The following is a 26,187-nucleotide window of genomic DNA, read 5'->3' as shown; positions in this document are numbered from 1 at the left end:
TAGCTCTTCTTTCACATACATTTAATTTCCTGGAATGAAATGCTGATTCAAGTGGACTTAATACAGAAGTAAATCATTTAAGCATGGAAATGAAGCTGTTGCATGTGAGAGATCTTCTCCAGTCATCTCACCAGTGCATACCAATGGTGCAGTTTAATCTCTGTATCTTTTGTTTGGTCTTATTAGGCATATCCCAGTTCCTATTAGGCATCAGGAAGAGAGCAAGTTATCCTCAGAAGATAGCAGCATGAGTCTCAGTCCCTGCTTCCTGATATATCCAAGCCCGACATCAGTTCATGTACCTGAGGATGACAGTACCAAGTGCCAAATCCATTTTTCTGTGGTCTGGCAAGTGCAGTAAGATGTTTCCCTCTTATTAACTCTTGGGCCATCATCTCTCTTTTGATTTTGCGCTGGAATTCTCCAAATGCCAAGACAGAGAGAGCCTTGTTCTAGGTAATAGAATTAGTAGTGCTTAGTAAATTAGTCATTAGCACTTATCTGTTGTTGCTACAAACTGATCTGATCTGACACCACAGCCAGCATAGGCTTGCTCTTTCTTTGCATAGGATCTTTACTCTTCCTGCAGTGTTGTGCAGAGTGTGCTGCTGACCGGCAATGTTTGTCTGCTGACTCTCCCAACACAGGCATTGCACATCCTGCGTGTCCCAAATCCACATGCAAACACAAAAATTGTTCATTCACTACAGACCATCCTCAGGTAATTGATCCTAGTAGACTGCAGCCAGCCTTTTGTTACCACCTTCCTCCACGGCAGGTATCACTCGGCTTAGAAGACCAGCACTAATGTACTTTGTTTCTACCAGCTGCATTTTGGATGGCTAGATAGCCTTTCCTTGTCACCTTGTTGATATGGAAGTTCCATGGAAAGATTTCTCAGCTTTTCTCTTTAGCTGAGAATTCAACTGAAGACTAAAACTGGAGAATAAAACCAGAGAATGAAACTGTTGCAAAAGAGATGATCTACGTATGAAAGAAAAAGAAATAGCACAAACTCCTTTAACTTGTTCTGTTTCTTTTGAAACAGATTCCACGTATTCACTTTTCACTGAGTGTCTACCACTGGTCAACAAGTAGAATGGGATTGGCTAAATTTCAACTTTTATGAAAAAAAAAACCAAACTAGGCAGGCTGGTTAACTGGATGGATGATCTTTTCTGCCAAACCAGAAATGTCTACATTACCTTTCATTTTTAAGGTTAATAATTTAATTTTTTTCTAACAAATAAACAAAACCTATATAACCTTACTTTCTAACACTTTCAGCAAAAGCATTCAACTAGAAATGAGAGTACTTCATGACAGCTAAATGAAAGGAAAGGACAATCCCAGCACAGGGCAGCTGCTTGTATCTGGCAGATGCATTTGCATTCAGGATCTATTCATATATCATTGAGGAAGTAGATTCGGCTCAAGTCTACACGTGTACATGCATGTACATAAGCATCTCAAAAACACCAACTAGAGACTAGCAATCTTTCGTGTATATAAATGGTGTGAGGATTATTGTACTTCTGTTTCTGACAAAAATATTTTGAAGACAGGATTGAAAGGTATTTTAGCATACTGCACCAGGATGGGTGATGAAATTGTGTTATATGCATAAAGGAAAATTTTTGTTGTATCTCTTTGTAGCTAGGAGGGCAGTTATCTGCAGCACATGATGGTGCCAGCATAGCAGTATAGACCAATCTAGGTTAATGCTCTCCACAATCTAATGAGAACAGCAACCTCTCAATTTCTTTTAACTTTTGAACTTTCATTATCACTCACCTGCAGGGAAACAGTACACAGTAAACAATTACCTAACAGGTTAGAAAGGTGAGGCTCAAACATGACTCAGAGTAGGTCACTGTGAGCTGTTCTTCTGCTTGTCCTCTGCAGCCAGTTTGAATACTGCACATATTTGAATTTAAGAGGTATGTCCACGTGCTACTCTTCTGTCCAAGAAATGCCAATAATTTCTTGCAAATTATAGAAAAATGTGACCAAATACAACAGTGAAATCCCAACAAAAACCAACTTTGTGAACTGTCAATGCATGTAGCTTGGTTAGAAGATTTTGAAAATACATTTTCATGGAGACAATTGTGTTTCATCAATGCTTACATGATTCATGAAGACATATTGCAGAGTCATAAAAAGCCAAGCTGGAAAAGATCTAAGATGATGCCATTTTATCCCTCAACCAAAAGAAAGATCATCTGCACTTGTGTAATTCCCTAAGATGTTGGTCTAACTTGTTCTTACAAATGTCTGCTGTTGGGATTCTAATCCACACCATCAGAAATCTCTTGCGTACATGTAACCCAAATTTCATTCATTATAGTTTCAGCTTGTTATTTCTCATTTTGTCTCACTAGTAATGGGGAAAGATTCATATTTTTCTGTCTCAACTCTTCATATGTTTGAAGACTGTTACCATCCTTCTGTAAAATCACCCTGGTTTTCCAAACCTTCATAAAACATCTTTATTAGCTCTCCAGTCCTTCTTGCTGCACTACCAGGCAACTGGTTTTGTTTGTCTTTTTATTTTTTTTAATTTTAAAAGTACAGTGTCCAAAGGTAAACAGGTTGCAGTATCTAAAGCTAGTCTCACTTCTGCTGAGGAGGCTGGAAGGGCAGTGTTGTTATCTCACAGCTGTCACACTTATTCATATGTTCTCATCTATTTTTTCATAGTGGCATGGCACTGCCAAGTCATTTACAGCCAGTGATCCACTGCAACTCTGCATTCCTTCTTTTTACAAAACAAACATCCAATAAGTCATTTACCACCTCACATTTGTGCAACATATTGTGCCTCTGCTCTTTTTTTTGTTTGTCTGGAATGGCCTTTTACTTATTTACTTATCACTTCTCTAGTGTATCATTGTTGCTCTGAATTTTCATCCTTTCCTTCAAAGGGCTGGCTGGCATGACCTACAAACTCAGCAAACTGACTCTGCTTTTTCATAAGCAAAGTCATTAATGAAAATACTGAATAGTACTTGGCCCATGAAAGATCACAGTGGAGTCACATTTAATTCAACTTCGTTTGACAGTGAATCACTGACAGCCACTCCTGGAGTACAATTTTGCAACTAGTTTGAGCACAGTTTACAGTAATTTCATTAGGATCCTGTTTCCATACTTTGGTTATGAAAGTATCTGTGAAGCAGTTAAAAGCCTAGCGCAGTACACCTAACATGTTCTCTCTCCTGTCAGCCTGTCAGGCTAACACAGTGAAAGAGTGGTTGGGATTGTGCTTGGAAATCCATTGTGGCTTTACACGTGTTTTGCAAATAGAGTATGGGTAGAAATTTTGGGGAATCTGAACTTACACTTTCTGACCTATACTTGACTTGGTCCTCTTCTCTTCACCATCCCCTTTTACAGTACATTTTCTGTCTTTACCTTTACCTGTTTACCATAGCTCTGATTTTATTTTTTTGAACACACTGTTAACAACTCAAAGATTGACTCAAACACCTTCCTAAACCATTTGAATAGATTTTGGAAAGACCTCCTGATGTGAAACATTCAATTCATATTCTTTTAGCATTCTGTTCTGAGGTGTCATTTCTTTTCTTCTGATCTTAATTTGTGTGGTCATGCTGATCAGGAGTCCAATCAAATTACCAGTGGGAAAGTTTCAAAAGGCTCTCACAAGTCAGATGTGTACAGAGAACAAAGGAAAAATAAAAGAAAACTCTTCCAAACTAAAAAATAACTAGTTTTTTTATAATGTAGTATAGTTTTTGAAAACTTTCAAGATATTTTTAAAAACAGTATGTTAAAATTTTAGGTTTTATAAGTCATGGCTGCATTTACTTATTTGCAACATGCCCTCTGGATAAAAAACAAGCATAAAACCAACCCAACACAAAAACATTGTGATTATTTTAAGAACCTAGTATTTCTTTCCTGTTTTTTCCCTGAGACATGCATCAAGTACAACCTACTAGCAGAAATTTTCCACTTTCATACCATACTCAGTACAGGCTATAGTTTCTACATGGTGAAATAAACTGACAGGCCCAAAGTAGATTTAAAAATTTATGAGCAAAAAACTCGAGACCATTACCCGAGCTGTCTCATCTGTGGGTTACCCCCAGTAGGGTCCCTGTGGCAAACAGTTGCTTTCCCCACATTAGAGAAGAAAATAAAGCTGTATAATAAAGCAAAAGGCATTGCAGAAATGGTCTTTTCAAACATCTCACACTCCAGGAATAATTCAGGGAGAATAGGTGCTGCAGCTGCATCTCCCACATACACATTTGTCATAAGCCATCTTTGTGCTTCAGCTGCAATCAGCTGAAGCACTGAGAGAGGTCTGTGTCCAAATACAACATGGCACAGTGATGAACTGCAGAGCCTCTGTCTGAAATGGTTGATGCCATCCACTACAAGATCCCTCCAAGTGACTGAAATCAAAACAGTTCTTTTTATATTCCTGTGCACAAAACAAAGTCTCCTAATAATAGCCAGAGGAAAATAAATCAGACTTTGCCAGTGAGAAAATGAGAGGACACATCATGAAGTGCCTGGCAAGTTTGGACTCCATATATAGGACATTTTCTCTGGGAACCCACTCACATATGAACACGTGTGACACATGGGTCATGGGTACATTTCCACATGCAAGTAATAATCCAGGTCATAGTTAGGATTTATGCTCTATTGCATTTGGTAGATAAAAAAGAACACACTCCAGAACATCTCAAGATATTAAAACCTGAATGCTCTCAATGTTATCCCTTTCCACTGCAGTGCGTGTACCTGCCTTTTCACCAGGACACAGCAGGAAAGGGAGGATGGACACTGTTACTGCAGTATCACAGCCTCCCCAGCTATAAAGAGATTCTGCTACCCAAGCATTCAGACCATAGACCTCTTAGTACCTCAAGCTCCTTAAGTAGGATATAAAAGAGTACTTGTAGCTGTCTTGCTTCAGATAAACCCATGAACTTGCTCAGAGCCATATTTTCTTTCCTAACCTTTCCTGGAAGGAAGTAGCTCCTCACAGGGCAGTTCCCATCTCCCCTTGTCCACCACCTGAGGCAGAGAAGTGATGCTGTGTCTCCACATCACCTCTGTGCCCATGCTCATGTGTGCAGAACAGATGTCTGGCCTGGACCCCACACCCAAAACCAAATGGGTAGCTGCTGCCCAGCATTACGTAGGAGATGCATTTTGCTGCTTCACTCCTTCGGGCAGACATGTAAGCCCTGGGAATAATCTAGCCAAAAGAAATTAATTCTCTGCAACCAAACCTTTGCAGGGGTGTGATGATCCACTCCACTTGTGGTTTCTTAGGGTTTTTTCCCAACCAAGAATTTTCAATGGACTAAGGAAAGAAGGCGTGGGAACTGGCAGAGGAACTGAGCTGTGTGGGTTGATTACAGAGTATTTAAAAAAAATTATATTTACTAGCCTATCAGGTGAACACAAATAGCGCAATCCCACAAGTTTGAAAACGAAAAAAATGCATAACAGGCCACAGCTATCCTATCCTTCTGCTGGCACCACATTGTTATCTGCAGTTCACTTTTCAGGGGATAGATGACTGCTCACTGCCTCTGAAAATCACTGGTGCTCATTGATGGGGCCTCAACCACTTCCCTTAGGAGAGATGAGGTAATTGCTCTCATATATTAACAGGCAAATGCAGCACCCAGAGTTCAAAAGGGCTTGCTGCATCACACTGCACTTCCAGTCATAACAGTTAAAATATTTTCTAATTGTGATTGTGCACTGCAGCATAGTGAGCACGGAGCAGCTCTGCAGACCAAGCACCTCCAGTAACTCAACCTGCCCTTCAGAAGGACAAGTTGCACACTCGAGAAGTTATTCCCAAAATTAATCTTTGCAGTTTCCCCTTTTTAAAATTATATTCCACCACTTATATCTATTTATCTTGGTGATACAAATAAAAAACACCAACCCACCCCCCGCCCCCATTCATCAGTAGTTTTAATCCCACCTCTTCCCTTTCTCCCCAGGCATGGATGTCAGAGTTTCAGAGGTCCTTGTGACTCATGTGACTCCTCACCATCCTGTGAGGACACTCACTAGTAGGAGGTATCTTTCTCAAACAAATACCATGTGTTACTGACTCCCCAGAAAACTCAGCTGTGTTGCTTGGCAGAGGAAGTTTGCAATACCCCTGGACTGCCACATTTTGTGTTAAGATAGTTTCATGCCCCGATCTCACTGGTCCCTTTTATGCTTTGCTAAGCATACAAAAACAGTCTTAAGGCCAGAGAAACATCATCACAAACACAAAATTACCTCATTAATGTATAAAATCAAAAGAAAGGTAATTTATATATTTATATATCTATATATTGCTAATTTGTATATTTAACACATCCTAAATTCTCACACACATGCACAGGAAATTTCTCCATGAAACAGGTGACCACCTGAGTTTCACAAATTGGCTTACACCAACCTAACTGGAAGAGTTGCTAAAGAGGTAGGAAGTCATCTTCCACTCCTATTCCTCCAACTGCAGGTTTCCAATTGCTCCCTTGAGTTGGGACTAATGATCCTGTGGCCTCAGCATATGGAGATCTAACAGAAAGACTTACCCTTTTTCATTTCAGAATAGCTTCTAGATCTGGCAGTGCTGGTACAAGCACTAGGCAACAAACAGGCACAGAGAAACGAGACAAAGGAGCCAGAGCTGCCCTTTCAGCAGCATTTCAAGTCAGCTAGAACAGGCTACAACTATTATCTGCAATCAAGCTCAAGGTGTTTCACATGGTGGATGAGCTGGGACATAGGTTTGTGATAAGGCTCAATTTCCAGCCTTGCCTTCCTCCAAGCTGAGGAAAGGCTCGCTGGTGTACACCCTTTTTGGGGTGGGGGATCTGCTTAAAGCCTCTGTGGCCACAGGTCCCCAGTAACTCTTAACCTTGATATCCAAACAAAATATTAGTTTTCAATAGCTCTCCCACAGTGTTGCTGGCTTTTACAGTGTGACTTCTTTTTCTGAAACATAAAGAGTTTTTAAAAATGCTGATGACCCTTGGGCGTAGCTGCATGGAGTTATTATCTTGTGAAACCATTTATTTAAGGTGACAGCAAAGCTTATTAGTTGGCTTTGTTCTTAACCTGAGTATAAACAAATTGGTTATCCATGCACAGTGAATTAAATTCTTTCTATGCACCAGAAAAAGGAAATGTTTTAACACCACCACATAATTTTTCATTGTATGTGTATTTAAAAATTACATCAGATGAAAAGTTGGGGGAAGTAATAGGGCAAAGTGTGTGTGTCTTATAGTGGGAGCAAAGTAAAAAATTGGATTAGCTTTATCATCTAACGTAAAATTTCTTGAAAGTAAATAAAACTTTTACTAATCCTTCACCTCCAAACCTACTGGAAAAGTAAAAAGTGTCCATAAGACAAATGTGATTGCATGACAGCTGCTGAGTGTGCTATCTGTCCCCATGCAGAGTGCCCTTCTCCATGAAATGCCTCCTGGCATGCCAGTGATTTCAGTCTGAACATGCTGAAATGTTTCACTCATGAACTATAAAATACTGAAAAATATTGGTTTGGCATGAATAACTGGTGAATCATCGGCATTTGTAATTGTTTGGGGGTATGGAGGTAGTCTTGGCTTATTTGTATTCTGATTTCACATGAGAACATTGATATGAAACAGCAGTAATTGAATCTGATAAGCTCTGGTAAGCCTTTCCCCAGGAGAGGAGGTACGATTTAGAGAGAGATATAGGAGTACAGAGGGAATTCTAGAAGGATGCATGGAGAGTTGCAGGTTGCTTCACATCACAACTCATAGATTTTATATACTCCTAAAATGAGCGATCATCATCTCAGGCAAAGCTAATTACCTGAGACATTATGATTCTATCTGCTATGAGCAGGATGAAATTCAAGGTGATCTCTCCTTTTTCTTTTTTTTTTTTTTTTAATTAATTTTCTGTCTATTTAAGCTTTCTTTGAAAATACAGGGATCTTAGACAGCATACAGTTCCAGTCTGTGAGTATTTGGTGGTGAATGTTATTTCTCCTTCTGTCAGTGTTTGGGCACAGGCTTCATGGGATGACTGTGTTGAGAAGCACCACAATCCACAGGAGGCTGGGCAAGATCAGACCTGTGGTGTGAGACTCCATCCTCTCTGAACTTCAGTGACTCCCTAAGAGAGCCCCTGGTTACAGGTTTGGGTTGCACTTTTGAATTTCCCCACCTTAGCAAATTAACAGCCTATAAAGATGTGAACTAAAGCCAAAGAGTTTTGTCTTAGCCCAAGAAAGCCAACTCAGAAGGCAAACATTTTACATCCCCTTCCAGGGAAAGAGCAGTTTCCATGTGTACAGCCAGTGATATTACAACCACACCGTTTGGGAAAAGGTGATGTGAGAAAAAACTGGAGACAGAAGCCAACAAATAGAGAGCAAAACTGGCAAGACTTGAAGAAGGGACAGTCCCCTATCCCACACCACTTCATATCTCCAGCTGGCAGCTGTGTCTTAGCATCCTCATAGCAGCATCACCTCCAGGAATTTCAGCAGTGCCAGTAATCCTCTGACCTTTCTGCAGCACTCACAAAAGCATTTGGGATGCGTTCTTAAAAGTCTTCAGCCTCCCTTTGCCTTGGCACATCTGAGAAGTGCAGATGAACGTGTACAGTGGTGCTAGACCTCAGTACAGAGAGTCCTGCAGTCTCCAGAGGCTGCAGCGTGCATTCAAACACAGCATTCTCCTCACCCATAGGCTGCTACGAGGCCATCCTGCACCATTCCTTAATGAGCTGTGAAGTACAACAAGGCTGCATTATTGTCTAAAGCTTTCAAAACACAGACAGGAGCTTTAGGAAGCCGTTTTTAAGGTGTTTTATACAGCCTCTCAACATACTCAGGTATGAGGAGGCTTTCACAATCTTCATGCTATGCAAGTCTCTTCACCCCTCCTACAGAGAGATGGGGAGAATCCTCTGCAAAATTCACAAGATGTGTCACTGATACCAGTATTTATCCCCAACTTCACATCTTGTTCCCAGGGACAGTAAAAATGCTAAATAAAGAACCAAAAATTTAGAAAGAAGAAGCTTCAGTTTGCCTATTTGCTTTGAAATACTTGCTACAACAGTCCAGATCATCCATTTCCTTCTTCATTCCTCATGCTGAGATTGAATCTTATTGCTAAATTTCAAACCAAGATGAAAGGAAAGAGGGTATCACACCCTGCTGAATACAGAGGGGAGAAATTCTTCAGCAGAAATAATGCTTCAGTCATTTTTCATAATTATTTCTTTTAGGTACACAAGATGATGCAGGACACACAGGAATATTGCTATAATTTCTTGTTCTTCTTAAAGTTATAATTAAACTTGTAAACACTAATTTATGTTTAATTTTTGCAACCAACCTCTGATGGAATGACTATAAATAGACTGACTTGGATGTTATTAAATTTTTTTGCACATACAGCCTTTGTATTTCCACACAGAACTTTCGGTGCATTAAGACCTCGTCATCAACTCAGTCTCTTCCTCCTGCTTTATTTGCTCCTTTCCCTATTATTTTCTCTAATACTCAGGTGATTGAGGGAGCTAAATATCTGGGAAAAGGGTAGTTGTTGGAGAAAATTCTTGGCTAGCACGAAGGTTAGGACTTAGACTGCATTGTGCAAAGCTTCATTGGCAAGGGAGCAAATACTTAAAATCCAGATAGATAACCTTTCTTTCTTGTCTTTCAGATTATTGTAACTAACCCTTTTATTGGGAGCTATTAGTATTGGTAACTCTTAATCACCTTGTTGTTTTTTTTTTGCTAGTACCAGATTTCACTTACCTGAAGCAATTCTCACTTTTCCTTGATGCAGACATTCACGCAAATTTATATCACGTTAAGATGAAGGTAGACCCTGTTTATAGCATTCCTTTTATTTATTCTCAATTTACATAGGATTTGTAAACTGGATTCTGCCTTGAATTTTTATTTCAGGTGGCCTTAGACTGCAGCTGAAAGCTGAATTTTTTCTCAATTTTAAGTGACAACCAAAGAAGAGTCTTGATTTGCTTGGGTGTTTTGTGTGTTTTGGGTTTGGTTTTTTTGGGGGGGGTGGGGGAGTTTATTAAGTGTGCACTTACTTACATGTTTCCAAACAATATTCTCATCTGTTTTTGTCTCAAATATTGGCCTCAGCTTGCTTGAAACAAAAGCCCCAACCATTTACCGGAAAACCAGCTGTGCTTATTTAAATCTAAGTCTGAACTTGCCTGAAATCTAGTTCCAATTCCTTTTGAAACCTGGTTTGAGACTCCCAGGTTCTCAAACTATGACCACTCTTTTGGGACATTGATTTTGCACGCTAAACATGGGGTTTGAACATGTGTTCAAAATTCAAACCCATCCTCCTAGTTATGTGGACATAATATTGGAGCCCCTTTGAAATTACAGGTTCAAAGACAGACTGATTCAATACAGACTGAACAATTCTAGAGCCATCATCCTCAAACACCCAAGTGTCTCATTTCAAAGGCGGAGGAACCACTCACTCACTTAAAATGATGCCCGTTTGCAGATTACAGAGCGCGGTGGTGTGACTTGTGGTGTTGCAGTGAAGCTCCTGAGATTACAGCCCAGCTCCAGACGTGCTGGCACAGCAGCAGGCTCAGCTCCCTGTGTCACACTGCTGCTCTGCCCCACCTCGTGCTGCCAGCCCAGGACCCAGCAGGGCACCACGGGGGCTATGGGGTGGCAGGGCACACAGGGCACCCTCACATCCAGCTGGCACAGCCACAGCCCCCAGACTGCAAATGCCACAGGAGTCTGCCTCGACTTGCTTTTAATTGTAGGCGTTTTCTCCTTTTTACCTCAAGCTGCAGAGTAAATCAGCAGAGATGTCCCCTTTTTGTAGCCACCACTTAGATGGAAAAATAACATGAAGGACAGGATTTCATCATTTTAGTTGCTTTGATTCAGTAAAGGAAACGCTCAGTGTGAGTAATGGCATCCTTAATCAGCCTAGCCCTTGCACACACTTCAAAATACCTTGAAGTTAAATCAGTGCTGAAGTAAGGCCTTTGTTTAGCAGCCAAACAAGAAAGGCAATCGAGCTGTGTTGACATAATCTATTATTTTGGTGAGGTCTGTGAGACATAAAACAGGTTTGGAAACCCAGTATCTTCACAATAGATTGGATATTCAACATATTAGTAAATTTAAGTAATTGTATTTTGTTGTAGTTACAGCAGTCCTTTCATCAATATTGAAATACTCTTCAGTACTGAAAGAATTCACATTAGTCACTCCCAATCACAAGACATAAAAAAGGGAAGATAAATATTAATCAAATAGTTTATTTCATGAGTGTTTTATTTGAATTTATATCATATTCACAAAAATAAAAGTCTTTAGAAGCACTTTGTGAATACATTGTCTCCAAGCTGAGATTTACAATGGCAAAAGTGAAATATCTGACTTGGATTTGTTTCCACACGTAGACATTGAAGGTGATGCTATGAGAAGCAAGCAGAAATTATGCACTGTGCTGCAGAAAGAAAGATGAAAATGTAACTAAACATTTTAATGTCTATGTAGTTCAACAGCCTACATACAGTTTCTCAGGATGTTTTTAGAGCAAGTTGCTCTAACTTCGTGCAGAAAATATTGAGAGTGCTCATGCCAACCCTTTGACATTGTGATTTGCATGTAACTGCATAAATACAATATACTTTCCTATCTAGAGCTTTATACATATGAAAAATTATGGTACAATAAAAATCTATACACATGGTGCTACCAGTTCAGCAGCTGCTAACTTAAAGGATACATCTAAAAATATGATTGCTCAGCCTCTGAAATACAAAATAAAAGAGCAATCAGAAATGCTTTTTTTTTAAATAGCAATTTACATAAAAATTCATCTCTTCATTTTCTCCATTTGCTTAGGTCTGGTAAAAAGACTCTCTTTGGTTGGTTGCAACTGTCCTTGGCAAGAACTGTAGTTTTAAACAGTCCTTTGTGTTTGTCTTAGGCAAAGGTTAATATATTTGTAAAACAGAGTAAATGTTGGCTGGCTTCTATTCCAACTTTGTGCTCTTGTAATGCTGAATGACAAGTACCTACTACACTGCAAAGTTCTGCAGACTGGAAACAGAAACTTGCATGATTTCCACATGCTGAAAGATGTGACAGTGGAAGAGCATTTATACTGCACCCCAACATAAACCACTCTCTCAATTCATACAGTATGCTTATAAGTACAGTTTTATCTTTCAAAACCTTTAAAAGTAGGTTTAGCTGCTGCTCAGCAACCAAGTGGTGACATGTATATATCACAGGATCATTTTATCTCCCAAGAAATTTTGTGAGAGATCAGGTAGAAAGCAAATTCATGAAGTACTACAATCCATTGCTATAAGATATATGTTAGCCTGAGATAAGATACAACTACATTGCAGATTTGTGACGGTACCACTGATATCAGATTTTCACCCAAGGTGTGGAGGTGTTGTGAAGAGCAAAGGGCTACAAATTACCATCAGGTAGGGGGAAGAAATGGTCTTAGGAGCAAAGTGAAGGTGCTCTTCTCATCTGGTGGCCTGATTCTTGTTATATGAACTACAAAATGATGGTAAAGGAAGTGAAATGTAGCAAATTAAGCTAAAAAAGGAAACTACTGAGTTGCACAAAAGCAAGCAAGGCTAGCACAGACGGTCAAAAAAAGAACCAAAGAGAGACAGACTGAGAGAAAAAAACTCTTTGAAGTACACAGGCTTATTATTTGATTTGTAAATAAGATGAAGCTCTCTCCACCCAGGTTATGAAAAGTAAAAATTGTCATGTATGGGTAATTGATGGTGACAGCTCTAGCATACACAGTGTAGGAGGTGGTGTTATTGTTTAACATGCCCTACATGTGTAGATAACAAGTTAGGCTCTCATGTTTGCCTACAAATTGTTGCTAAGCACATTTTATACCCTTCATATTGATACTTCTGTTGTCTCTTGGTTTCATCTCTATTTCCTTTTAAGACAAACAAAAGTGGAATAACCTACAACCTCCAGCTGTATCTTGATTTATTTCAAGCTAATATGGATTCAAACCCAGGGGATGCCTCAGGAAATAGATACTGTATGGATTTAATATTCTTAATTTTCCTTTTTTTTTCTTTTTCTTTTCTTTAATCTTAGACTTCTCAGTCCTTGTTGTTGTTTTCCAAATTCCCCATCCCTGAAAAAGTCATTTGAAATTGATCTTGGATGTTCTGTCAGCATCACCAAGACAATCCTGTTTCTTGACTCCCACATCTCATGTACTCAGTGACCTGGTGAAGTGCTGCCTCCTCTAGTTTTTGTTTCCCTACGTTCTGCACATGCTCAGTGCCAACAGAAATAATTTGTGAGCTGGAGAAAGGAAAAGCTGCCAACAAACGCTCAGTGTCTGCATAGTGCTGCTAGAGGTGAACCCAAAATACTGACCCAGATCTGAATATCCCTAAAATCTCAGTGTCTTTATGTTGACGGGGTTTTTCCTCCAACTAAGAATCCCAAGCACAACTCACAAATACAAGTACAGTATAGGGTCAGACTTGAGGAAAGCAAAGGGAACTAAGATTTTATACACAGTTTAGCTTTGCATTTCCCAAGGGATTTTTGAAAGTATCTAAGTGAGACTTGACAGGAGGACCACGCAGCTTGAAGTACCTGGGGAGACCACTTCCTCATGCCAAGGGATTAATAAACATTCTGCTTGCCCACCTCCTCACTGCTCCATGTGGCACAGATTTGAAAGCTTTAATTAGATGTGCAAGAAGGTGAGAGGATTTATTAACATTCCTACTGGGAAACCAGTGCCTTTTAATAAGTTTGCCCAGTCAGAAAACAATTGTCCTTCAAAAGCTTTTGGTCCCCAAGATTGACGTTCTTCCAGCAGTTCACCCTAAAGATATTAGTTAACAAAAAATAGTTTTTTTTCCTGGGGTGAGCTGAATGCTCTTTGGAGATTAGGGAGGACCCTGAGTATCAGATAAGGTCTGGTCCTAAATGTCTGCCCACAAAAGAAGGTCTCAGTGGTGGAGGTGGTATGGGTTCTCCAAATAAATGCTGACAGCCACCTTGCAGAGCCACTGTTATTGTGGCTGGGATAAGCCAGCTAAGAGGAACCCACTGTCTAATTCAAGAAAAGCAACTGAAAGCCAGCAAAGTATTAAAACACTCAGAAATCAGAGGAGGGAAGGAACAAGTGGTATTGGCCAAGGAAAGCTATAAACCATCTGTCCATGGAAGAAGGCTACTTGGCTCAGAGATGCTTTACTGTTTCCTCCACTTATTGTTGCCTTCCAAAGTGGATTATCATACTCCCTAAATGCCCTAATATTTAGCTCCTTCCCTTTCTTTACATGACTCATAAATCACATTATGCCTGTATGATTTAAAAAAAAAAAAAAAAAAAGAGGAAAACTTCACAAGAAGGGAAAAATAATCATAATTCTATAATGTTAACTTATATCACAGAAAACTGTGTACATTTTTTCCCCATACAGGACATACTTCAAATAAAATAATTTTAACACCAATAATGATAATGTTCTTTCTTCCCGACAGAAGTAGAATTGTTTTTTCACCCCAGTTTGGTACATAAATATAAGAAAATAGTCTTTGAATATTTACATCCATGTGTTTTAAATGTTATTTCTTGATATATTTAGTTTTCATTTTCTCTCCAACCACGGGCATTCTTTCCAAATTTATATACTAATCTCCGACCATCCACGCGCTCAAGGATTTCTCTTTTGTAATAGTATCTGTTAAAATAAAAGCAGAAAAAGTTATAAGAGTAAATTCACCTATGGTCCTAAAAAGGCACTGCCAACTAGAAAATCCCTTAGCTTAAAAAGTCTATTTTTTTAAAGATATATATATATATATATATATATATATAGTAGCTAAGATTATTTTAACTGAATGACAGAGAAGGAAAAATGGATGTTTTCTTTTTCCTTTATTTTAATGAGCTCCTGAGTTTGAATCTCACTGTGTTTCAGGTCAAAGCATGTTGCTAGATTTATCACACACTCTTAATGAGATTTCACCGGGCTTTTTTTCCAGAGAAGCCAGGACCTGAAAATCAGACTGAGGAAAAACCTCAGCGTCCTTTTAGAAATACATTTTGAAGTTTCAGAGATTATGGAAAATTTCTCAAAATGTTAAATCAAAGAGGAAAGAAAATCCTAACACCTATTTTAAGACAATGGATGTGGGGTATGCCTAGTTTCTGGATGTTGCTGGAAATAACAAGGTCTCCATCCATTACTGGGCCATTTAAACATTCTCAGGTTTCTGCAACCATATTCCCTTCCTACACTGGCTGTTTGGATGGAGCAAAACAGAATTTATATATATATCTAAACAATTATTTGTGTTATATATATATCATATAGTCTACAGAGACAGGAGAAGAAAAGAACATAATGCTACAATCTCAAAACTAGTGTGAGGGACTGTCAAAGAAAGTATCTGCTGCTGTTAACAAATCATTTTTAAAAGTCAGACAAATTCTCCATCTACTTGGTCTGTACCACAGTCTTCCTCAGCAACATCCAGCTCACCTCATAGCCCGGCTGAGTTTCTCGTAAGTCATGCTGCTGTTGTTTTTCTTCTTTCCCCACAGCTGAGCCACAGCTTCAGATTTTAAAAATCTGAAGACACCTTCTGACCGGTCTTCCCACTTGATTAATCCTGGGTTTTTCTCAGGATTGAGAAGAATATCTCGAATAAACTCCCAAAGATGAGTTCCTCGAGGATCTGAAAAAGAAAAGAGGGCAGGAAGGAGTGTCTCGAGAACTCTCTGGGCTATGCTTGCAATTTTTATGTCATCTACAGAGGGTGAACACTCAGGCCATAGTTTCTGGAACACAGGACCCCCACCTCAGAGAAATACAGGTGAAAAACACTGGCAGCCTTTCAACTGCAGGTAAGCATCGGCCTCAGGCAGTCTGAGCCCTGTGGCAGGCAGGTAGGAGCCCCAGCAACCAGGGGAAGCAGAGTCCAAACCACCCACTGCTTCCTTCAGCCTTTGGCACTGTTTCTGCCCTAAAGAGAACATGTTTAAGCCTTCCCCTCATCTCATTTGCCCATTTCTCCCAATCCCTGTCTACAGCACAGCATGTAACCTGATATTATTGTGTGTCACATGAAACAGCCGAGATTACCATGAAGCAGGCACTGAACCTCCATGCATTTAAAAGACAGACAGAAGGCATGGGAGGTGAACTGCCATTCTGCATGAATGAGTAAATAAGATGTAGAGTGCCTAGAAGGACAGTGACAAAACTGGCCAGCCAAAATAGTATGTAAAAAGTGAACCACAAAGTTTGACCATGGTGGAGAAAAGATGAAAACAGATCTCCAAGTTCAACAGGTAGACCTCTCAGTTTAAGCACAAATATGTCTCACAGTTACTATAAAGACAGCACCAGAAAGTCCAGGTAAAAATAAATAAATAAACAAATAAATAAGTCCATCAAGCCAGATGAAGTAGTTTACAAATGAAGAGTAACAAACACAGTGACAAAGTGAGCCAGAAAGATGGCAGTCCTTTGGTCTGACTTCAAAAGCATGCAATTAGACCAAATTAAGAAAGAAATAAGCTAGTCAAAGATGTGAAGGTAACTTGAAAATGCTATACAGTTCAGTATAAGTAGAATTAGATTTCAGTCAACTAATTCAATATTTTTATTTATTATTATAATTGGTTTCTGGACCCATTAAAATGTGGTGGACTTAGCCTATCTGGACACCAGTAACTTATGGTCATGATATGGAGAAGTACTGAAGAAACTGGAAATGAAGGGGGTTAGCCCAGACTACCAATGTGACATGTTTTGTATTCCCAGGCCATGACTGAGATGTTAGAATCACAGAGTATCTCAGGTTGGAAAGGACCTACAAAAATCATCAAGTCTTACTCCCTGCTCCTCACAGGACATCCTAGAACTAAACCACTAAGTGCATTGTCCAGATACTCCTGGAACTCTGTCAGGCTTGGTGCTGTGACCACTTTCCTGGAGAGCCTGTTCCAGTGACTGACCAACCTTCTCTATTGTGCAGACTAAACTTCCCCTGGCACACCTTCACTCCAATTCTTCATGTCTCATCACTGGTTGCTAGAAAGAGGAGATCAGCATCTCCCCCTCCACTGCCCTCCTTGAGGAATCTGGAGACTGGGATGTGTCAACCTTCAGCCTTCTCTTTCCCAAGCTGAACAAGCTGACAGACCTCAGTTCTTCACAAGTCTTTCTTCAGATCAGTCCTGTCTAATCCTTTCATGAACAACCTTTTTATACACACACAAACACACACACACACACACACATACAAATAAACCACCCAGATATCTGTGTACAGATATAAAGTTCAGAAGTCCTCTTGTGGCAAAGCAACAGAAGAGTAAGAGTCAGGAAGAGACATAATCTGGAGGTCATTGAAAAAGGATGAACCCAAATACCACAAAATGCAGTGAAAGACCAATACTAAGCTTTCCTATTATAATCAGGGGATTAAATAGGATGAAAAAGACATACACAGGATATTTTCAGCATTTAAAAATCTCGGTAAAGTACATTAATGGAACTACGTACAGAAATCACAGTTATGGTATCCTGTCTTCAGAGTCAGGTTGAATAAAAACTAGCAGAAAATGTAGGAGAGGGGAGTGGAAAGACTGTTGTATCAGGGGATAAGAAGATGGCAAGACTGAGGCACAGGTGCATGCTTGTGATGTTGTGCGTGAGAAGTTCGGCAAAGAGATGCTGAGCAGGGTCTGTGGTGTGTGCTGTGCCTGGCAGGCACAGCATGACTGTGCCCACACACAGGCCCTCCTGATTTAATCCTGTGTCTTCCTCATCATTCCTTTACTCCACCAGCCTAGTTCAACACAGGCAGAGACACTGGTTGTTTCTTCATAGGCCCTCACTGATAAAAACAATCTGAAAAGTTTAACAATATTGAGTCCAAAAACGATGTAAACAAGCAGAATTAGACAGATTCTTTCAGAATTCAATCACAATAATGATTTAATGAGTTTTGTGTTCAAAACGCTTCCTTTTCCCTCCCAAATAGGATCTGATATTCATTTATTTCTTTTTCCTTCAATCAATTAACCAACCATTATAAGCATGGATGTTGACTTACTGTGTTTCTTGGTGTGGGACTTTGGGGTATGGTCTTGCGATTTTTTTGCGTCTGAAGAGTCTGCAGAGAAGGAAAATGAAGCCTACTTGTAAATTTGATTAAAGGCTTTCCATTTACTAGCATGTTGAAAGAAATAAAACCACAAAAAAAAGAACAAATATCTCTTCTAAAGATAATCACTTTTTGGAAGGTAATCTAAGTGAGGAGGAAGAGTTTTGTTTTCTGTACTATATGTTAATCAGCACACTTCTCAAAAAGACCATTGATGAATAAAGAATGAATGCAGAGGTAAACATTTGGCTTTTGAAAGCTAAATTTGATTAACAAATACCTCATCTCATGTTGTGTGTGAGAGAGAGAAAAATAGCATCATCACATCTGTAAAAGGAATCCTGAATTGTACCATTATCTTAGTCTTTGCTGAAGCACATATCTTTGGGGGCTTATTTGCTTCTGAAGAGATGATCTAATGGGAAATGCATGTGCTGGTACCAATGCACAGAACACCTACCTGACTAAAACATAATGAACTGGCAAAGCATTGTTGTTTAGGGGGGCAGGGTGGGGGAAAGGGGCTGAGCTGGTAGGAGTTTTTGGCAGCAGGACAAGCATATATTTTTCTGTGGCTCAGAGCCATAGGAACAAGCCACTTCTCATCAATGGTACTTTATCACCTGCAGCCAGCCAGAGGAGGAATAGGGTTTCTGGCACAAGTATTTCTTCAGAAATGAAAAAAAAAAAAAAAAAGAAGTTCCGCCTGTTCATGACTGTAACCTACCTCACAGTCTGCACGTTCAAGTCTCCCACCCCCAAACCACCGCAGCCTGGCTCTGCTCTTGTACTTAATGAATAGCTTTCATCTGATTGCCCTAAGTCTCGCAAAATCTGTGGGACAGACCTGAGAGGGAGCCCCTTCTGTGTTTGCTTTTCAGCATGCCTCGTCCCTGAATCCCATAAAGCAAAGCTTAAGGTCCCACGCATGTTTTCCCAGCTTCTATGAATGCACAATTATCATACTTTTCATGGAAACCAGGCATTTGCATGGGAAAATGACTCACAGGAAATATTTATTTGCATAGAAACTTGTCAGATTTGCACAAGCTACTGCAATAACTGCATGTGAAAAGGTAGATGCAAAGTTATTCACACACTTGCTTTATTCATACATAACTGGGAACATCAACTGAACAAGACCATGGGCATAGGCCTAACCTCTGCTATTCTAAGTCTGATAAATTACTGTCCTTGACCCCAAGCAGCAAACGTGCTCTGAGTCATTTTGCCTTCCCACTCTCAAAAGAGCAGGAACCTCACTCAGCTTGGAGAGGGGTGTGGTGTGGGGGAAGTAAAATGAGGCTTATTTCACTGCCTTTCCTCAGATTGTGATTCCCCATATGTTATTAAAAGCCTGTGGGAACTCCAGGTAACGACTGCAGGACCCAGTTCTTTATTTGCCCTCATATAAATCCCTCTTATTTTAAAATCCCACAATTCGCTTGCAAATGTTTGTTATGCTCCACTTAGCTGGAAATTTATTCTTGGAAGTTCAGCTGCCTTCTGCTTAGCCATTGATTTATTCTGGATTTCAGCTGTGTAAATAGCCTCCTGCTCTGCCACGGCTCCTACCTGGAGACTGGTTTCAAACATGCCATGTTAGGAGGCTGGGGCCTGACAGATGAAAAGAGTTATGATGCAGTTTCAACAAAGCCGTCTTGCAAAACTTTTGACAAAAGGTTACACATTATTTGCATATGATTCAGGAATGAGCCATTTTTTTTACGGGATATACAAATTTAGTTTTTACAGGAGGCTGTGCCCTTGGTGTGCCACCCTAGCTCTAGGCTTAAGCAGTCAGCAGATAAACAGACCGTGCCAGGATATGGACAGGTCCCCAACCCTGTCAGAGAGCCCTGAAATCCTGCTGGCCATCTTGTGACAGGGGGTGGACGTGGTGGAGAAAGCAAACACGGTGTTTGGTTGGGGTTTTTTAAGGTTTGCCGGTTCTCTTCTTCTTCTGGTCAAGTTTTCTCTCTTTTTTTTTTTTTTATTTTTTTTTTATTTAATTGGTAATTGAGTGCATTAGTTTAAACTGCATGCTGCTTGGCAAATCCAGCTCAGGAGGCTGGAGGAGCAGGGGACGGCAGGCACAGAGGCCACTGTGGGCAGTGGCACAGGGCTGCCCCCGGTGCAAGGCTGCATCTACAGCAACGTGCTCTCCTTTCTTATCCTCCCAGGACTTAAACTGCTTTCTCCCTCAGATCTCTGCTCCGTGGCCTCCTAGGAAGAACCCACCCTTCCCTTGCCGCTTTCTCGCTCCCCTGCCGTCTCTGCTTTACTCTTTCCTCACTGCCTTGCTCTCCTCACCTCCGTCCTGGTGCCAGCCCCAGGACAGGGCCCACAGGGCCTTCGACACGTGTGATCAGACTGCACTTTGACCAGGCACGACAGCAAACAGGTTTGCTCTGTCTCCTGCCCTTCAGCAGGCAGATTTGCACTCTCCCTGACGGAAGGGAGCAGTCCCGCTGTCAGCTGAGAGAGGCTGCAGGAGAAGCCCTTGTGCCGGGGTGCAGGGCTTGGTGTCCGCCCTGCAGCTTCCCCAGGCCACCCCGAGCCTGGCCCCAAACCCAGCAGCCTACTCAGCATGAATCACGGGCTGGCCGGGGAAACACGGCCACTTCGCGGAGGAACGGGCACTTGTTTGCCCATACCCTTCCACACCACAGAAAAGTGTGGTGTAGCTGGAATGTCTTGTCTCTCTGACACTAATGTTTACCCCTTTTGACTCAGTCACTTTAAAAGATATGTGGAGATTACAGATTATTTGATCATCTTTCTCTTGACAGAGAGAAGACAGAAGCGTTTCTTTAAAGAAAGCTATTGTAATAATGACAGCTAATATATCTGTCAGAATCATCATTGCTTGGTTTAAAATTACTGGAGGCTCAGATGCAATCCTACAACAGAAGACCACAGAGACTATTACATGTCGGTAGCTCTAGGACAAGTGACAAACAATTAAAAATATAATTACAAGTTTCTTACCAGAAGATTGGTGACTAGGTGTCATCATGGAAATCTGAGCACGACAGAATGTTTTACTGTCCAATAACTCTGGGAATTAAAAAGAAGACGTTTAAACTAATAGCCTCAGACAACAATAAAGCCATCTCAGAATGCATGAAGTATTGTGATGTTAGTTACCTACTGTGCTACCATAGCCACTGTCATAAAGATAATTGTCTTCTTTCCAGGACACCATTAATGATGGATCTGAAGGAAAAGGACCAAAAGGAAAATCAGATCACTAAAAGAACATTTTTAGCACAGAGGTAAATATTGAACACCGAAAGAATTAAAAAGGGGGGGGGGGGGAAGCTGTCAAGGGAACAAGGAAGTGAAGAGGATATATACAAAATTATTTCCTTTCACTCAAATTTTGCATGGAGTTCTTCATATTCAGGCAAATGTATTTACACAAAGCACTGACTTTTAGAAATAATGTAATATGCTCTTCCTTTTCCTGACTAGTATATCATTTATGCCTGGCCTTGGGGGAGGTTTTCTATGCCAGATCAACTCTAATTCTACCCAATCCAGACCTGAATTCTCAGTCTCTGATGATTATGACAGTGCGTTGGAGCCACAGAGATGAAAGTGTTCTCAAATATCTAGTAAAACAGAAGAATGCTTATGATGAGTATTTATTTCTATAATGGTAGAACTCGAAAGTCCTCTCTGAAACACAGCTTCATGTTTAAGCACATAGTGAGAAACATCAAAGCCTAATCCTAGATGAAGGGACATTTTGTTCCAGGCATCTTAAGTCCCCATCCTTAACCTAAAAACCACTTTCATGATTAAAGAGGAATAATTTTTAGTGACCTTCTGGTCATATGGATCAATATAAGCAGAGCAGAAGTATTGTCTTTATGACCTGTACACTGGTCTGGAAATTACTTCCTTCACAGTGCATTTTTAAGGTCAGAAGACTTAAAAATCTATTTTTCTTTTGAAACCAGATCAGAAGGGATGAGATATAAGGTTCAAACCTAGGTTAAACCTAATTTTTTTCATGTTCATATAAATGAAATCAAAAACCCCAAAATGAGTTACAGCTAAATAATCATGTTTGGCCAAGTTACCACTTATGACATAGGAATTTAGCAGGCATGCTAACTAATAGCTGCATGTTTGGGCACCCAGAGCTTGCGTTCCTACAATAGCACACACCCTCTGCTTTCTTGGACACCTGATCTGCCTAATGTTGCCTCTGAAAACAGGCCTTACCCAGCCAGAACATGGCGACAGTGTTCACCTTCCCATTTTGGCCTTTTTCAGTACCCATGTCTTTACAGCTGTGATGGTTTACTGGAGTGAGCTGGGCTTCCCCTCAAAACCACCTGCCTTGTCCCTGCTGTCTCACAAGGAGTGACTTTTCCCAGCAGCCCTAATCCACAGTTCCTGCTCCCTCACATGTAGAAACTTAACCCACTCCCACTGGCTGTGGTTGGCACCACCAGAGCCCCACCAGGCCACATCCAGGGAACCATCCGTCAGTTAGTCCTTTCCAAGATGTGCAGCTGAGGTAATAATATTACACCAGGATCTCATAAATCAGGACTTAAAGGATTACTGGAGTTACCTCTATGGAAAGCAGCAAGGCTGCCTCATGCACATCTCCCATACCATGCAGACACAGGCCAGGAGTGGATTGCAGACTGCAATCCTTGCCTGCTGCAAGGAGAATGTGGGTAATGTTCCTGGCTGGAGAGGCTGGGCTCCAACAGGTTAGGTGGATAAACAGGCTGACAGTATTTCTTGGAGACGCCACATGCAACAGATCTGTATTTGTTCTGCTAGCAGATATCAAAACGTGGCTCATGGACACACCTACATACAAAGAGGCTGGGACTAGTGGGATAGAGAATGTGTGGATATGGACAGGTGTGATCTGGCAAAGGAACAAGGAAAATCATTGTGCCTGAAGAGGACGGTTAAATCAAGCTGAAGTTCTTTTCTCAGTTAAACAAAGCCCTGTGAGGAAAGGGATCTAGCTATAAACACACTCAGAAAAAGAACTGCAACAGCAAAAATGCAGATTTGATCAAACCAAACTACTGCCTGAATTTCAGTTTTATTGAAACCTGTGAAGAAATTAAAATGCAACATTTTGTTTTCTCTCCAAGCTGTTTTCTTTGGAAAACTGGTGTTTCAAACATTAACAGCACTTCACAACAAGATATTTTTTCTTCCTTTCTTTCTTCCTTTTTTTTTTCAACTGAGCATATTGTTAAAATAGTTGTTTTGAAATCTGCCGAATGGAGCATAGAATGAAGTCCTCTACAAAGCTGCCTTCATGGCACCTCAAACTATTCCAGCTCTGAACATCAGAGTAGACTGCTGATACTGCAGGGGTCTCCCAGGAAAAGTGGCCCCATGCATGTAGTATTACCTGAGACTTCAGAAGAAGGCGCTGACTGATGTTTGTATTACTTCTTTAATTCTGCATTATACACTTTCCATTTTATTTAATGCCCCTTTGATTTGTCTCCCTTGGAAGAGGGGTCCCCCTTTTCAAAAGACAATTTACCCAACTGCTACTCACCTGTTTGCTCTGTCTTCACAATGACATTATGAGATTGGTACATGTCACTTCCACACTGACCTGCAAGAAAGCAAATCGGCAGATAGGAGGTATGAGAATGAGGAATCAAATGTATTAGCTCCAAGCAGCAACTTCTACACCTGAGCCAGAGGGCTGATTTTGGAGTGGGAAACATTCCCTCTCATCTTCATCCTTCAGATTTCTGCCTTAAGTCATACCCAAGAAATTTAGCAATACAGTAAATGAGCTATAAGCAGAATAGCAAACATAATATGCCAGGCAGATTTCTGGGGAACATAAATGACTTCTGAAGATCTCAGAATTCAGACCAATGTACACATGTCTCTCTAGTATCTATTTACCATTCCATTTTAGGTGCTGGAGGTTGCTGTAAAGCAGTTGTCCTGCTGTCCCAGCTGCCTGAGTGAATTCTTGCAGGCTCATACTACACAGATGTTCCCCGTTGATATCAAACTCCTGGAAAGGTATGCAGTTGGCATCCAGTTGGTTGGTATCAAGGAGGTGCTGCAGCCACTCCCAGACTTGAAACTTAGTCCAGTACTGAGGGTGTATTTCATGCCACTGGGTTCCATAGAAGCTACTGGATACTGGAAAAGATAAAAAATATTTACTGCCCCTGATAGCATAGTAGTCATCAACAATATGATCTATAGCCAAACTGCACATCTTGAAAGTCTACAGATCTAGACGCTTTTCTCAGTCCTTAACATTGGACAAGCTGGAGAAGATATTGTGGGGGTTTTAGCCTCAGTTTTCCAACTAAAAATTGGGCATTATTTCATGACACACTTCTTGACTAATTGATTTGCAGGAATTAATTAATTAATATTGGTTAAATACATCAAAATTCTCAGAGGGAAGACATTTTACAGAAGTACTGTTGAAAAGGGATGTGTGGGAAAATTATTTTATTGCCTCAGAAAATTATGGAAAAGCCTTGCAAAACTCTCAAAAGGTGACATGGAAACTTTCTTTGAATAAGAACTTAGTAGGGGCTAAACATGAATTGTGGGGTTAGAAAAAGGAAAGTTAAAAGCACTCTCATGCTACTCCACAGTAAAAGCCTATCAGTGTGGGCCATGGTTTTATGACAGTGCATTCTGATGGTGCAGGTTATTGCTGTAGATATATCTAAGTCGGTTTCTGAATGTAGCTGTAAAACTCATTTTAGTTATGGAAGCTGCCTAATTTTCTTGTTAGAATGTCTGAGTCCTTTCTTGGCAATCTCTTAAACTGTGCTCAGTTGTATGTCATCTCGCGACAATAATTTGCATGTGCAAATGGAAGAAATTGTACATGGGGCATGATCATTATGTAAGATAAGAGCAAAGGCAGGATTGCTTTGGTCTGTCCTCACAGAGTTCAGTGCAATTTATTCCCTGGGAAAGGAGGAAAACGGACTACACCAGACAGAGGTGACAGTGAGATAAAACGTTCACAAGTGCAAAAAGGGTTTAAGGCTGAGGGAATGAGAGATAAAAAGGAGACTGCCATGGTCTAGCTCTGCAGTGCTATCCCGCTCCAGGATATGGCACCAGTCTGTTCCCAGTCTCTTCTAGAAAAAAAATTAACCACACAGTGAGAAATACTGACAGTGGATATTGCTAGAGGACCACAAGCACCAGAATTGGCACATTTTAGAAAATCACTTTAACTGAGGTTCACTAGACCTCAGGTCTCTTCAGCTGAGGTACAGGACACAGTTTCCAGGTAACACAAAAATAATCCCCACAGTTATTTAGCTTTCTTTATCAATATTAGCCAACAAGGTTTGTGTAAGTCATTTAGGGACTTCGCAGGACTGTTCCTCATTCTCCCATTGAAGGATTTGGGGAATGCATGTGGAAATTATTAGAAGTGTGGTATGTCAGAGAAAAAAGGTTTGCTGGATCTGCCAAATATCCCCTGAAAAGAGGCTGATTTGTATTCTTATCACTTCAGAAGAGTAAAGTGATTTCAAAGGGCACTAGAATCCTCATGTTAGCAAAGATACTTTAGTGAGAGGAGAAAGTAACTTAGGTAAAAGTAAGTGAACTGGTGAATTACTGTGCAGGTTGGTCTGAGCTTTCATCTTCCTGTCCCTCTAAAACTTAAGTGAATCCTGAGGAGTTTCACCCTGGAAATTTGATACAGACCCCCACCATTTCCCTCCATGAAATCCTGTGGAATAATGAAACTCAGACATGACTTTTTTTCTGTATGACACTGTTATAGACAGACAGGCACATTTATTAAGCACATGTTTACATATTCCAGCATATTTAGAAATTACACATAAAAAAGAGTAAGCATTTAATTAAGTGGGGACTCTAATTGTAGTATTATTTGGATCAGAAGGACAAGAGCAGCATGTGATTGTCAGCTTAGATTTTAAGTTTTA

General features: G+C 40.4%; 1 protein-coding gene across 2 annotated transcripts in view; it reads right to left on the bottom strand.

Annotated features, from left to right (window-relative positions):
• Positions 1-14,462: 14,462 nt before the first annotated feature.
• The window catches only part of EHF (ETS homologous factor), a 30,836-nt gene continuing 19,111 nt past the window's right edge, over positions 14,463-26,187 (bottom strand). For both annotated transcript variants that reach the window (XM_005522386.2, XM_088058257.1), the window contains 7 exons: positions 24,149-24,394; positions 23,787-23,846; positions 21,383-21,451; positions 21,224-21,292; positions 18,182-18,241; positions 15,598-15,793; positions 14,463-14,793 (listed from right to left, as the gene is read on the bottom strand). In XM_005522386.2, the coding sequence (XP_005522443.1) occupies positions 14,694-14,793; positions 15,598-15,793; positions 18,182-18,241; positions 21,224-21,292; positions 21,383-21,451; positions 23,787-23,846; positions 24,149-24,394 (800 nt within the window). In that variant the 3' untranslated portion in view covers positions 14,463-14,693. The remainder of the gene's footprint in view (positions 14,794-15,597; positions 15,794-18,181; positions 18,242-21,223; positions 21,293-21,382; positions 21,452-23,786; positions 23,847-24,148; positions 24,395-26,187) is intronic.

This window comes from Pseudopodoces humilis, chromosome 7, assembly GCF_049639895.1.
Source record: "Pseudopodoces humilis isolate 2021_Gansu_Grassland_sample_001 chromosome 7, ASM4963989v1, whole genome shotgun sequence".
Lineage (NCBI taxonomy): Eukaryota > Metazoa > Chordata > Aves > Passeriformes > Paridae > Pseudopodoces > Pseudopodoces humilis.
The sequence above is the reverse complement of the archived record's forward strand: the minus strand, read 5'-3'. Positions and strand labels throughout refer to the sequence as shown.